The 14,102-nt window shown below is 38.1% G+C and overlaps 1 protein-coding gene across 16 annotated transcripts in view; it reads right to left on the bottom strand.

The window, feature by feature from the left end:
• The window catches only part of ICA1 (islet cell autoantigen 1), a 145,232-nt gene that overhangs the window by 116,321 nt on the left and 14,809 nt on the right, over window positions 1-14,102 (bottom strand). For 5 of the 16 annotated variants that reach the window (XM_027102524.1, XM_027102533.1, XM_027102534.1 and 2 more), the window contains exons 2-4: window positions 10,956-10,995; window positions 6,933-7,098; window positions 3,385-3,457 (exon numbers count right to left, since the gene is read on the bottom strand). In XM_027102524.1, coding sequence (XP_026958325.1) covers window positions 3,385-3,457; window positions 6,933-7,098; window positions 10,956-10,972 — 256 coding nt within the window. In that variant the 5' untranslated portion in view covers window positions 10,973-10,995. Of the gene's footprint in view, window positions 1-3,384; window positions 3,458-6,932; window positions 7,099-10,955; window positions 11,058-14,102 lie in introns of those variants that run through there. The other 11 variants (XM_027102529.1, XM_027102528.1, XM_027102535.1 and 8 more) reach the window with 5 other exon arrangements.

Here is a 14,102-nt window from a genome sequence, read left to right on the forward strand (position 1 = left end):
GTCATCTTCCAAGAAGGGATGTTCATTCCTTAATTTTAATTTTAAAACTCAAATACTGAAATAAATTTATAGAAGTTTAAAATTCAGGTGCAATACAGGTATCAGATAACTCAAATGTTTCTACTTATAAGGTTTCACTCAATTGGGACTTAATTCAGAGACAAATAAAAATCTTTTCATGTTTAACTCCTAATTAGATTTTCAGATGTGCCCTGATAAGGGAACCAAAGAACTACAAAACCAATTAGCTTGGCAGCATTAATTCACTTAGCACAAATTTATGGATGATCTCATATGTACTAGGCACTGTTCTTGTCACTGGGAATAAAGAGATGGACAAGACACGAGGACCCTGCTCTGATGCAGTTTATGTTCAAGCGGCAGCAGACAGAAAATAAAAAATACAAAACTCAAAACAAACTCAAAACACAAGAAGAAAAATCCCAGATTGGGGGCGGGAGGGTGGCGAGTAAGAGAGAGTGATTGGTAGCTGCTTTGGGCTGGGCGGTCAGGGAAGGCATCTCTGAGCAGATGACCATTAAGCTGAGCTCTGAAGGATACGGGGCCACTAGAGACAATGATGGCAGGGACATCCCAGATGGAGGAAACAGTGAGTGCAAAAGGCCTCAGGTCACATCGTGGGTAAGAGCAAAAGTGGCTGGAGAGGTGAACTGGGTCAGATTGTGTAGGAATTTGTAAGCCATGGAGTAGAAGTATACATCTTACTTTAAGTACTTATTGGAGGCTTTTCAGCAGAGAAGCAATATGATCCAATGTACATTTTTATTTATTTTTAAAAATAAATTTATTTTATTTTATTTATTTAGTTTTGGCTGCTTTGGGTCTTCCTTGCTGTGCGTGGACTTTCTCTAGTTGCGGTGAGCGGGGGCTACTATTCGTTGTGGTGACTTCTCTTGCTGCAGAGCACGGGCTCTAGAGCACAGGCTCAGTAGTTGTGGCGCACGGGCTTAGCTGCTCCGCGACATGTGGGATCTTCCTGGACCAGGGCTCGAACCCACGTCCCCTGCATTGGCAGGCGGATTCTTAACCACTGTGCCACCAAGGAAGCCCCAATGTACATTTTCAAGAAACCTTTATTTTGAAATAATTTTAGGCTGATAGAAAAAATTGTAAATAGGATACAGAGTTCCTGCGTACCCTTCTTCCCCTAATGTTACATAACCATGGTAGAAGGATCAAAATTAGGAAAATAACATTGGTACAATACCACTACCTAAACCACAATCTTACTGAATTTTCCTAGTTTTCCCATTAATGTCCTTTTTCTTTTCCAGGATCCCACATTGAGTTGTCAAGCCTCTTTAGTCTCCTTCAACCTGTGACAGTTCCTCAGGCTTTTTTGTCTTTTATGACCTTGCCGCCCTTTAAGAGTACTGCTCAGGAATTTTGTGGACTGTCCCTCAACTTGGGTTTGTCTACTTTCTCATGATTAGACTGGGGTTACAGACTTGGGGGAAGGAAACCGCAGAGGTGGAGTGCCCTCCTTACTGTTTCATATCAGGGCTACCGGAGATCAACACACATTATTACTGACGGTGTTAACCTCCATCATTTGGTTCATGTCATGTCTACTGGATTTCCCCACTGTAAAATTATGATTTTTTCCTTTTGTAATTATTAAAAATTTGGGGGGTAAATACAGAAGACTATGTAAAGGTCCAGTTTCTCCTCAAACTTTCACTCACTAATTAAAACATCTTTCAGTGAATCTTGCCTGCCACAGTTCTTACTGTAGTATTTACCTAATGGTGATGCTGTGGTTCCCTCATTCTTTCTAGATTTATTAATTGCAATTATTTTATAAGCAAGAACTGTCTCTTCTCCCCCATTTTTTTTTTTCTTAGAAATAATAGCAGCATTTAATAATGTGAATGGATATAAGCTTAACACAAAAGTCAGATATATTTTTATTCTCCAGCAGCAAAAATATAGAAAACATAATTAAAGAGGGGATTCCACTTAGAACTGTATCAAAGAAATATTACGTGCATAAGAATAAATCCAAAAAATGATACCCAATACCTGTAAAGGAAAAATTCTAAAACTCTGTGCAGCAGTATTCAAGAGTACCCAACTAAAAAGATATAAACTATGTTTCTGGATAGGAAGACTTAGTATCATGAAAATATCAGTTTGTTATTTTGTTTATTTCCATACACACTTAATGGACATTTATCTTACTTCATGGGCTCTAACCTAATACAATCAGTTATTTACTTTGTTGCTCAAATTGTCCCAGCTTTGACCACTGGGAGCTCTGGGAGATTGCTGACTGCGCCCTGACTGCAGTGCAGATGGTGGGCTGGAGAAGGAAAAAGTGGAGGCAGGGAGATCAGTTAGGAAGCTGATGCAGCAAACCAAGTAAGAGTGCTGATGGTGGCCTGAACTAAGGCGGTGGCTGTGAAGAGGTACAGCAGGGAGAATCTGAAAGCAAAGTAGGTGACAACATGGACCAGCATTTGTGGCTGACTGGATATGGGACAGAGGAATGTTGGGGGCAGTGTGTCATGTGTCTGGATTCCTCATAACCAAGACTATGGAGTTCTAGCCCTGGAGAAGTCTTAGCTCAAACACTTAGTAAATAGTAACACAGGTAATTTACAAAATTCTGCCTCTAAGTCCTAGGATTTTGTAATTCCGAAAAACAGTCTTCATAAAAGTTTACTAATGAAGGAAAATGCCCAACTGTTAATTTGTGATTACTGGAAAGGGGTTTGGCAGTAGTCAGAAACAAACTTCTCAGAGTTTAGTCTCAGAAATACAGAAATTGTACTCTTAAATGACCTACAAATGGAAATTTAAAAACATACTAACGTACAACTTGATATTTAGTATTTCAGAGACAACTTTGTTGGTAATTATTTTAAGATGGGATGACGACAGGAAAATCTTGTTCCCTAAAAAACCCAATATCTGACATAGAAAATGTTCAGGAAGAAGCGCTGTCAACAAAATATAGTCAATGAATTAACTGTTGCCTTCTCTCTCCATTTGGTCATTTTAAAAGGAACAAAATTGGACATAAGAGAGCCTGGGCAATCAAATAAAAACAATGCCAAATCCCAAGATATAAAACTGAAAAAACTTTTTTATAATTAGGAAAATAAATGGCACGTACTTATCCATGGTAGACTCAATGTAAAATTCTTCTGTTATGGTATTTGCATTGAAAAACAGCCTATGTAAAGAATTTCTGATAAAATGATTAAAGACCCCACCCCACCAATTAAAGAGCAAAGACAGACACTCCTAAACAGTAGTTTCCTTGTCTTGCTTTCTAAACATATAAAATTATATATTAAGGCAAAATATCCAATTTCTTACTGTCTATTTGGTCAATAGTCACACTTATGGCATACTTACAACAGATTCTCTTTTGATAGAGTACAATTGCTTTAGACAAGTCCAGACAGGTTCTCTGAATCGAGTGAAACAGCTATAATAAAAATACAAACAAAATGCTAAACAAAACAGACAGCAGTGAAATAAAAAACAAATTATATTGAATATAACCATAGCATTTGATTTGCCCACTAAAAACAAGATCGTATGCCTAAATGAGCTTGGTGTTACGTGGTGTACTGAACAGAAAATGTGACCAAAGCTTTTTAATATGCCCCTATTTTTCTATATTTATTAGAATTCATCAGCTCTGCAATCTACATTGAGATCTGCAGAAGGATGATTTCCTCCAGACATTGAAATAATAGCTGAAAACCAGAAATCCTAAGTGAGAGGCCCAATTAGAGGACTTGGTAAACCAGAGACCCAATATTCCTTCATAATCGAATTTATTTCTTTTACCACTTACTGTCTTTTTTTTCAGATGGAAGATCTGTCAATTAAGCATCTTATTTAAAACACAACATTAGCTTACTTTGTGATCCTAATGCATTTTACGGCAGGCTTAAACAACTCTATAAAAACAAACAAATATCAATCAGCTGAATGTTCTGTCTGCTTTGAAGAGGTCTGGTAAAACGGAGTTTAGCTAGCAGCTCCTATCACTCATTATTTTCCCAATTATTTCATAAAATATACAGAGAAGAAACCTAATGTCATGCTATGGCCATAACAGAGAAAATTAAGGGAAAAGCAGGTGGGCTGTATGGAGAAGAATCTCACTAGATTTTAACTTATGGTGGTTCTGGTCTTTGCTTCAGAAATGGAGACAGTTCAAAAGAAGACAGAACAATTGTAAACCAACTATACTCCAAAAAAATTTAAAAAGAAAAACAGAAGACAGAGCAGAGACTTCACACTTTCTCCATCCTCTGTCCACCGACTCAGAGACCAGGGCTGCTATCAATTAGAAAACCTGGCAGACAAACATTATGCCTCTGAGGAAGCAGGGCAAGGGATTCTTCTCTCTTCCCTGGCTTACTGGCCATGGTGATGTAGCAATTATGCCCTAGTACTACAAAGCACTTCACAGTTGGATCAAAATAGAAGATCGGCTTCATGTTATAAATGATCAAATGTTCTAATAAAAATGAATGCATGCATATATACTTGAAAGATTAAAAACCATTCCTATGAATGCTTAATATGATAAATCTTGGTCATGTAAAGTATAAATTTTACTAAATCTCATGTCATTACACTTCCTCCTCTACCTATTTAGGGAAAAAACAAAAACCCTTTACCATAAAACAAAACAGAAAATCAGCAGTCTGAGTATGTTCCTTAACAAATGCTTGATAACAGTATTCTGGGTCACAAACTATCAACACATTCCTGAACACAGGAGCAAGGACGTTAAAAAAAGTATGTTCAAGGGCTATTCTGCTGTTACTGTTCACTTTTTAAAAACTGAAGTATAAATTAAATGCAATAAAATGCACACCTCTGGAGAGTTCAGTTCTGTGAGTTTGACAATTGTATACACTCTTGTAATCATACCCAAAGTAAGATAAGAAACATTTCCACTATCTAGTCAGTCTGCTCTGCTGTGGCAACCACTAAAAGACTTCTGTCACCACAGGTTAGTTTTGTCGGTTCTTGTACTTAAGAGCTGTTTTTCAGAAAATGATTTCATTAACAAGCAATTCTGACAAATATTTAAACTTAGTGAACATTTCTACATGAGCTTCCCAACAGACTGTAATAGAATCTGACCATCATTACAGCTTGGCATACAAGCTTTCTTTGCCAGCAGAATACAAGTTCTTGTTTCATCAGCTAGTCTTCTATGGATAACTTAGTTGAAAAGCACATCAAAATGGTCTGCACATCGTTTTCATATGCTTTATTGGTGGAATTCATTCTCCTTCTCTATAAACATCAACATCAGTATTAAAACATTCCTGCAACAGAAATCTTTATCATGTGTAAAATGATTAGTCACAGTTAAGTACTTTGGATGCTATGTGCCTAGGACAGCAGGTATTTTGATTAAAGTACAGTTGGTTTGGTGAAAACGCTTCTGCAAGAACCTAAATATAAACATAAAATGACTGTATTGTGTTTCACGTGCTAGAAAATAACATATTCAATTACTTTTTGAGTAATGCTTGTATTTACTAGGTTGTTAAGAGGAAAAAAAGATAAATCTAGAAGATGTGAAAAGCATATGCAACTTATAATCATTTCAATTCTATTTAGAATACTAAAATCAGAATAGAGGCTTCCTGGCTCTACTTTTCTCCGTTGAAGCAATCTCTGCTGGAACATCTCTGTCAAACCCAGCTTCTGTTAGAACAATTCCACTGACAGGAGAAAGGGTTGGGAACTCATCTTAACTGCATTAACACGTACGCTTATACAGTTAATACTTACTGAATGTGCACTGAGTGTCATGGAATCTGACCCCCTGGTGGAGGGAAGGCAGGCAAACAGACAGACACTTGAGATAATTCCATGAGAGATGAGTACTATGAATAGTGGCCCTGGGTCTGGTTCTACCGTCAGATGCACAGAATGAATCTTATCCCTCTTCCACAAGACAGGCCTTCCCAGAGAACTGACAATTAACATATTTCCCCTCAACCTCTCTGTTCCAGAATAACCATGGCTTGCACCACCCTGGTCACCCTTCTCAGAAAGCTTTATGAAATCTCGAGCTTTTGATTTTTGTCTCATTAAGTGTTCAGCTCAGTAACTTTAGCTTATGTATTAAATTTAGATATCATTCTGAATTCTTATCAGACCACGTGACATGTTATCTCTCTCTGTGCCCTGTCATTCACAGTGTTGAATGTTGTATGTTGAACACATACAGTGCTAAGTACGCTTTTTAAATTTTGGGTTTTTTAAAATTAATTTTTCTTGGAGTATAGTTGATTTACAATGTTGTGTTAGTTTCTGCTGTACAGCAAATGCTTTTTAAATTCTGATCTAAAGTACTGGCAGAATGTCCAGCAATCAGGCAATTAGTGGGCCTTTAACCAGTTGTACTAGTATTCAAGGATTATTCAGATATGAATTCAGCTTACTGTATTATTAACTAGTCTAACTAAATATTGGTTAATTCAATTCTAGAATTTTCCAGGATTCAATACAAGCTTATTAGACTCACTTTCCAGGATCTTTTGCCGTCATCCTGTTTTCTTTTTTTTCTAAATGTAAACATTTGCCTGACCCTAGTGTTGCTATCACTGGCAATGGCTCTTAGAGTGCATTAATGTTTTTCAACAAACATTTATTGAGAATTTACCACATTCCATGCATTCCAACGAAGTGCTTGAAAAACAAATTAACTGAGGCATACTGGGGGTTACAGGAGAATTTGTGGGTTTTTAAAAAATATGCTGGGATTGAGTTAATCTGATCCTAGATTTTCCTTATGAACTAGCTGTTTGCAGTATGTTTTCAAATACAAAGCACACCTATGCTTGCCCCCGTGAATACATTCTCAGACCCTGAGCCTAGCAAGGTGGCTGTGCTGGGGCTGAGGGCAATGAAGCGCTCACCTCCAGCTTGGCATCCAGGTCTGCGTCGGAGGCAACGACGTGTTCGTCTTCCTTCTTCCCTGTGGCTTTAATAAAGGCCTGCTTCGTTTCCCAATACTTCTGCTGCATCTTATTTACAACTGATTTATCTTGAGCATATCGATCGTGTAAGTCCCAGGGATAACTGCTAAAAGGCATTCGAAGAGCCATTTTACTCATGACTTTCAAAAAAGTTAAGATATTATAGTGTGAACAAATGTATCCAAACATTTACAACATTAATAAACATATAAGTACTTTCTTACATGGTTATTACACCAAAAGGTTAATCAAGTCTAACTTATACCAAAACCTTAAAAGTTAGTGAGGAAATAAAGAAACTTTTGCAGGAAATTGAGAAACTAAACCTTGAGGAGTTTAGATATCCAAAGACTGGACACACTCCTTTCAGAAGTAGACAAAGTGAGGCCAAGTCAGGCAAGGTGACTGCCTCAAGCGCCCCAGTGAGTCAGAGATAAAGCCGAACACCAATGTTCTCTCCAGCCCAGCATTATGGCCAACAATGAAGTGATGGCAGAAAAGTAGAGATAAGGGGCTGAAAAACAGCATACATCAAATCTGTATCACAGAGGTACCTAACACAGTCAAACTCATAGAATCAGAGAATAGAATGGTGGTTTCCGGAGGTTGAGGAGGAAATGGGAAATTACTAATCGACGGGCATACAGTTTCAACGGTGCAAGGTGAATAAGTTCTAGAGATCTGCTGTACAACACTGTGCCTAGAGTTCACAGCACTGTATTCTACACTTAAAAGTTTGTTAAAAGGGTAGATCTCATGTTTAGTATTCTTACTACAGTCAAATAAAATTTTGAAAACTAAAAAAGTATTAAAAAATTGATTATGGGTTTCTCATACTAAAACTTTAAATTCTTAAACATAAATGCTTAAAATACCGATAGGAAGCCATTCTTCAGGAACAGCACAGTGAAGATCATATCAAAAAGTATGTAAGGAAGAAATTGGAAAAAAATTCAATTCAGAATGAAATGGAGTTCTGTAAAAGTGACCAGGGTACCCAAATATTGACAGAAAGTTTGCCACTGGTGTTCCATCCCTCCTTGCTTTGTCTACACCTCCCTCCTGTCTAAGGTTCCTGTCCAAAACCTCACACAGGACCCCCAGGCATCTCCCTCTGCAGACATGTAACTTCTTCCACCCCATCCCATTAGCACTCAAAATGTGCCAGACTTGTGTCCTAAAACAGAAATTGCTTTATACTACTATACCAAAATATGTATCTCAAAACTCGATGATTTACACTCTCCTGCCAGATAACATTTACAAGTTTCAATTCACACATTTGTTCTTAAAAAATCAGTTTCAGATGACTTCCTTAGCAATGGTTATCTTTGGAAAGAGGAGAAGGATTATGGTTTACTTTATGTCTTTCTGCATCATTTCAAAGTTTGGAATAAGTCCAGCTATTTCATGTATAGGCATGATGACTGTACTTAATAATATTGTATTCAACACTGGAAATAGGCTAGGAGAGGAGCATTACTCTTCATGTGCACTCATCACACACAAAAAGTGGTAACTATAAAAGGAGATGATATGTTGGGACTTCCCTGGTGGGGAAGTGGTTAAGACTCCGTGCTCCCAATGCAGGGGGCCCAGGTTTGATCCCTGGTCAGGGAACTAGATCCCACATGCATGCCACAGCTAAGAGTTTGCATGCCACAACTAAGGAGCCCGTGTGCTACCCACCTGCTGCAACTAAAGACCCAGAGCAACCAAATAAATTAATTAAATAAATTTTAAAAGATGGTATGTTAACTAGCTTGACTGTAGTAATCATTTCACTATGCATATCAAATTATATTGCACACCTTAAATATATATAATTTTTATTTAAAACATATAAATAAAAACCATTTTGTTATGAGCTTAAATCAGAGAAAATAAGATGAAAATATGTATAGCTTTTATGTAAAAGATAATCCCTCTACACAGTATGTGCATTAAAAGATGGTAAGAATATACTCCCCCAAACTGTGGCTATTTCAGGGGAAAGGAATTTTAAGAGTGGGGACTAGGATGGATTTCTTTCTATTGCGGTTTTTGTTTTTGTTTTTGTTTTTTTTGCGGTACGCGGGCCTCTCACTGCTGTGGCCTCTCCCGTTGCGGAGCACAGGCTCCGGACGCGCAGGCTCAGCGGCCATGGCTCACGGGCCCAGCCGCTCCGCGGCATGTGGGATCTTCCCGCACCGGGGCACGAACCCGTGTCCCCTGCATCGACAGGCGGACTCTCAACCACTGCGCCACCAGGGAAGCCCAGTTTTTTTGTTTTTTTGGTCAAAGGTCATGGATTAACAACAAAAAATTTCTATTTCGAGGGGGGAAAAAAAGGACTTTAGAGGTCATTTAGTGAACATGCCTCACCCGTTATTTAACAAATGAGGAATCTTAGGTTTCAAAACGTTAAGAATCTTGCCCAAAATCACACAGGATTAAAATCCAAGGCTCTAAATCCCAGCGTAGTGCGCATTTCAATGTTCTCTGCAGCCCTTGTATTTCAGCAGCAAGCAATGAAGTGGCACAGTAATGGGAGAAGGACTATGGGGAAGGGCTCATCTCCTGGGACTCTCCAATCTCTCCTAGGTGGATGACAACTACCTACTTCCCTGAGCCTGCTGCCAGGATATGACAGCCATTACGAGGGTCACAGGATGAAGCCATCCTTTTGTCTTAATGAGGCAAGCTGGAACAATTAAAAAAATAGTCTGACAACTCTTACAGAGCTGTCAGTTGGGGATACTCAGGGAAACTAAATCCCTTAGCTATTTATTAATTACCTTTTAAAGCTCATTACATTTTAAGACATGCAAAGTACTTTTAAAGTTTGACATTTGATATTACAGAGGACTTGGACCTGACTGCTTCTCTACTGAGAGAGGAGGGATTAAGAAGTATATTCCTTGGGGCGCTAACCGTAGCGCAGCGGTTAAGTATCCGCCTGCCAATGCAGGGGACACAGGTTCGAGCCCTGGTCCAGGAAGATCCCACACATCGCGGAGCAACTAAGCCCATGCGCCACAACTACTGAGTCTGCGCTCTAGAGCCCATGAGCCGCAACTACTGAAGCCCGCGCACCGAGAGTCCGTGCTCCGCAACAAGAGAAGCCACCGCAATGAGAAGCCCACGCACCGCAACGAAGAGTAGCCCCCGCTCGCCACAACTAGAGAAAGACTGCACGCAGCAACAAAGACCCAACTCAGCCAAAAATAAATAAGTAAATAAATAAATTTATTTTAAAAAGTATATTCCTTATTATAATCAATTGTACCTTTGAAAAATGAAAATATGCAATGCACTTTTTCATGATACAAATTAAAGAAGGTAAAAAACGACAAAGATCTGCTTGCCCAGTGGATCAAGGTTTCAGAAGGGTTCAGAAACACTGCTTGTAACAGAACTGGAATTTATAAGTGGTTTAACATGCTGTTAGATGCTTTATAGGCATGTGAAAGGCAGTGATAACACTGTCATGTAATTACCACATCTATTTTATTCAGCATCATCTACTTCCAACCATGACTGGCTCCTGAATGTTCATGAAGGTTGAAGTCATGACTATATATTAATGAGTCTGAGTTATTTTTATTGTTATTTTATAGCTGCCCTATATAAAATTCCCCTATAACCCTAATATTTAAAGTTGTAAATAAGACAGATTAAAAAATGTATCAACTCATTACACTGAAAAAAACGGTGGTAAGAAAAGCCATTGTTAGATTCCCAGGAGAAAGTTACACATAAATGAATTTCTTAGAGAATATTTTTGATTATTGGTTTTCATATTACATTTAGTAGGGATACTGAAAACTTGACTATACTCAACATTGGGTATAGGCTAACAGGTTATTTACTGCTATTGTGACTCTTGATTTTTCCATTCAGTAGACATTTATTGAGCATATACTACATGCTTTCTTCTTTCACTAGCCTCTCCCAATTCAGAAGAGACAACAAATTACTTACCATTTGTGTCCTGACATGTTTCCTTCTTCTTCCTTTTCTACTGTTGATGATTTGGGGAGAAGGGACAGGGAAAAAGCATGAGAGGATAAGTTATATTATAACCTGAAATAAAACAAATATGTTTAACAGTTACACACTATATTATAATTATACATTAATTTGACACATATAAAGTTTTTCAATCTAAGCCATTTCTAGTTGTATCTTGGGGGCCAAACATTATTACACAGTATCACTGTACCCCAATGTCTAGAGTAGTTTAGTTAAGTAACACTGGAAGAAATATCCTCAATGAAGTTTAAGAAGTGAACAGGCAAGTGGAATGAAAAAAGCAGGTTGCAAAAGACTACATAAAATATGAGACCGTAACATTCCAAACAATACTCTATATTGTTGAAATATACAATTATAGAGTGAAGGTATAAAGAATTGCATATGAAGGACGAACACTAAATTCCAAACAGCAGTTACCACTGCAGTGGGGATGCGGAATATTATTTGAGAGGAGTATACAGGGACTTTGTACCCATAATATTTTCTTTGATAAGCTAGGTGGTGAGTATACTGCATCTGTCTCTTTACAGATTTTAAATCTTTCATAATCAGTATTTCTAGAAGGTAAACCAACACATTGCAAAAACAAACAAAAAGAATTGATAACCCAGAACAAGATACCAAGAAGCGTACAAAGGAGGAAAATGAGATTATTTCAGTTTTGACCAACCAAGTACTGTATTTTCATCTCATTAGTAAATATGGGAGTCACTTGATGCCTTTGCCCCTCATTCCACTTGCCCCCCTCGTGGGAGCTAGCCAACCCCAGGGAGGGGCAGAGACAGCCAGCCCAGCCACACTTGCCTACCAGTTACTGGAAAGAACGGAGAGTTCGCTACCTAAAGGAATGGCCTCTGACCAGACACAGACTGCTGGCCACTGGAGTGAATGCTCAGAGTGTGAATGCTCTGGCTACTTCAACAACATAAACCCAATCGTTCTCCCTCTGCCTCAGAAAGGGTCCTAACAACCAGGATCCCTAAAATGATCAGAGTTTCCAAGGCTTTTTTTTTTTTTAATTTATTTATTTGGGTGCACCGGGTCTTAGTTGCAGCACATGGGATCTTTGCTGCCGCATGCAGGATCTTCATTTGCGTCATGCAGGTTCTTTAGTTGCAGCATGTGGGATCTAGATCGTTCCCTGACCAGGGATTGAACCTGGGTCCCCTGCATTGGGAGCGCGCAGTCTTAGCCACTGGACCACCAGGGAAGTCTCTCCAAGGCTTTTAAAAAATGTTTTGAGGGAACGCAATTGAGGTGTTGATATTCCAGGCTTCAGGTATGGGGACAGGAAAGAGGAAGGACATTTTCTTAGAGTGTCCGGATGCCTCTGAAATGACAGCATCCCGTAACCAGCATCTCTCTTCTTCCTGGAGAGCATCCATGTGCTTTTTGGCCATTTGCATATCTTCTTTGGAGAAATGTCTATTCAAGTCCTTTGCCTATTTTTTTAATTGGGTAATTTTTTTGTTATTGTATTATAGGAGTTCTTTATATATTCTGGATATTAACCCCTTCTTTGATATATGGTTTGCAAATATTTTCTCCCATTTGGTAGGTTGCCTTTTCACTGTTGATTGTTCTGTTTGCTGCAATTTTTTGATTAATTTTTGATTATTAATATATTTAACAATGAGTTCTTTATAGTATAATAGATAATAAAAATCACTAAACAAACTGCCCTTTTCCTGAACTTTCAGGCTATTCCCAGATTATGATGCCATACAGCAGTGTTCCTCACGGTATTGCTTACAAGTCAGTTACGCAGGAATTTTCTGGGGTGTTAACGTGAAGATTCCTGGGCCCCATCCCTTACCTACTGAACTAGAATTTCTGGAAATGGGTTTGGGAATCTGCATTTGTAACAGGTTTTGCAAGTGATTCTTAAGCACATTAAAGTCTGAGAACCACAGCTAAATGGCACAAAGGAAAAATCCTCTCTAGAAATAGATCATTCTTGAACAAACTTCTGGATTATATAAGGCACTTGAACAAAGGAATCATGGGTGGCAAAATCAGGTCAGCCTACAGGGGATATCTGAATGTCTCATGAGATGGCAGTTGCAGCCCGCACTTGCATCTCTTTTAATGTATGTTTCAGTCCCATACACCAGGGACAATTAATAAACATTTTAAGATTTACTGACAAAATCCATCTCACCTGGCCTATCACCTTCTAAATCCACAGTGTCAAAAGAACTATTTAAAAAAATTGTTATAATTCTCATCTGTTCATTCATTTCATTTCAACAGTTTGATTTATCAAACATGCATCGAGCATTTAATTAACATGTGGCAGGCACTGTCCCTGGCCTCAAGGAACCTAGAGTCTAGATCAGCTCTGTCCAATAGAAATATACTATGAGCTACATAAGTAATTTTAAATGATCTAATAACCATATTAAAAAAGTAAAAAAAAAATAAACCCACACATATATGGTCAATTAATTCACGACAAAGGAGCCAGGAATATACAATGGGGAAAGGACAGTCTCTTCAATAAATAGTGTTGGAAAAACTGGACAGCTACATGTAAAAGAACAAAACTAGACTAGTGTCTCACACCATGCACAAAACTAAATTCAAAATGGATTAAAGAATTAAATGTAAGACCTGAAACCATAAAACTCCTAGAAGAAAACATAGCCAGTAATCTCCTTGACATAGGTCTTGGCAATAACTTTTTGAATCTGACAACAAAAGCAAAAATAAGTAAGTGGGACATCATACTAAAAGGCTTCTACTTCCTGCCTAGCAAAGGAAACCATCAACAAAATGTAAGGCAACCTACTGAATGGGAGAAAATATTTGCAAATCATATATCTGATATGGGGTTAATATCCAAAATATATAAAGAACTCATACAACTCAGCAAAAGCAATCTGATTAAAAGATGGGCAGTAGATCTGAATAGACATTCTTCTCAAGAAGACATAGAGATGGACAACAGGTACATGAAAATATGCTTAACATTACTAATCATCAGGGAAATGCAAATCAAAACCACAATGAGATATCACCTCAAACCTTTTAGAATAGCTATTATCAAAGACAAGAAATAACAAGCATTGGCGAGGATGTGGAGAAAAGAGA

Source organism: Aethalodelphis obliquidens, unplaced genomic scaffold (genome assembly GCF_003676395.1).
Source record: "Aethalodelphis obliquidens isolate GAN/ISIS:26980383/991018 unplaced genomic scaffold, ASM367639v1 scaffold5, whole genome shotgun sequence".
Lineage (NCBI taxonomy): Eukaryota > Metazoa > Chordata > Mammalia > Artiodactyla > Delphinidae > Aethalodelphis > Aethalodelphis obliquidens.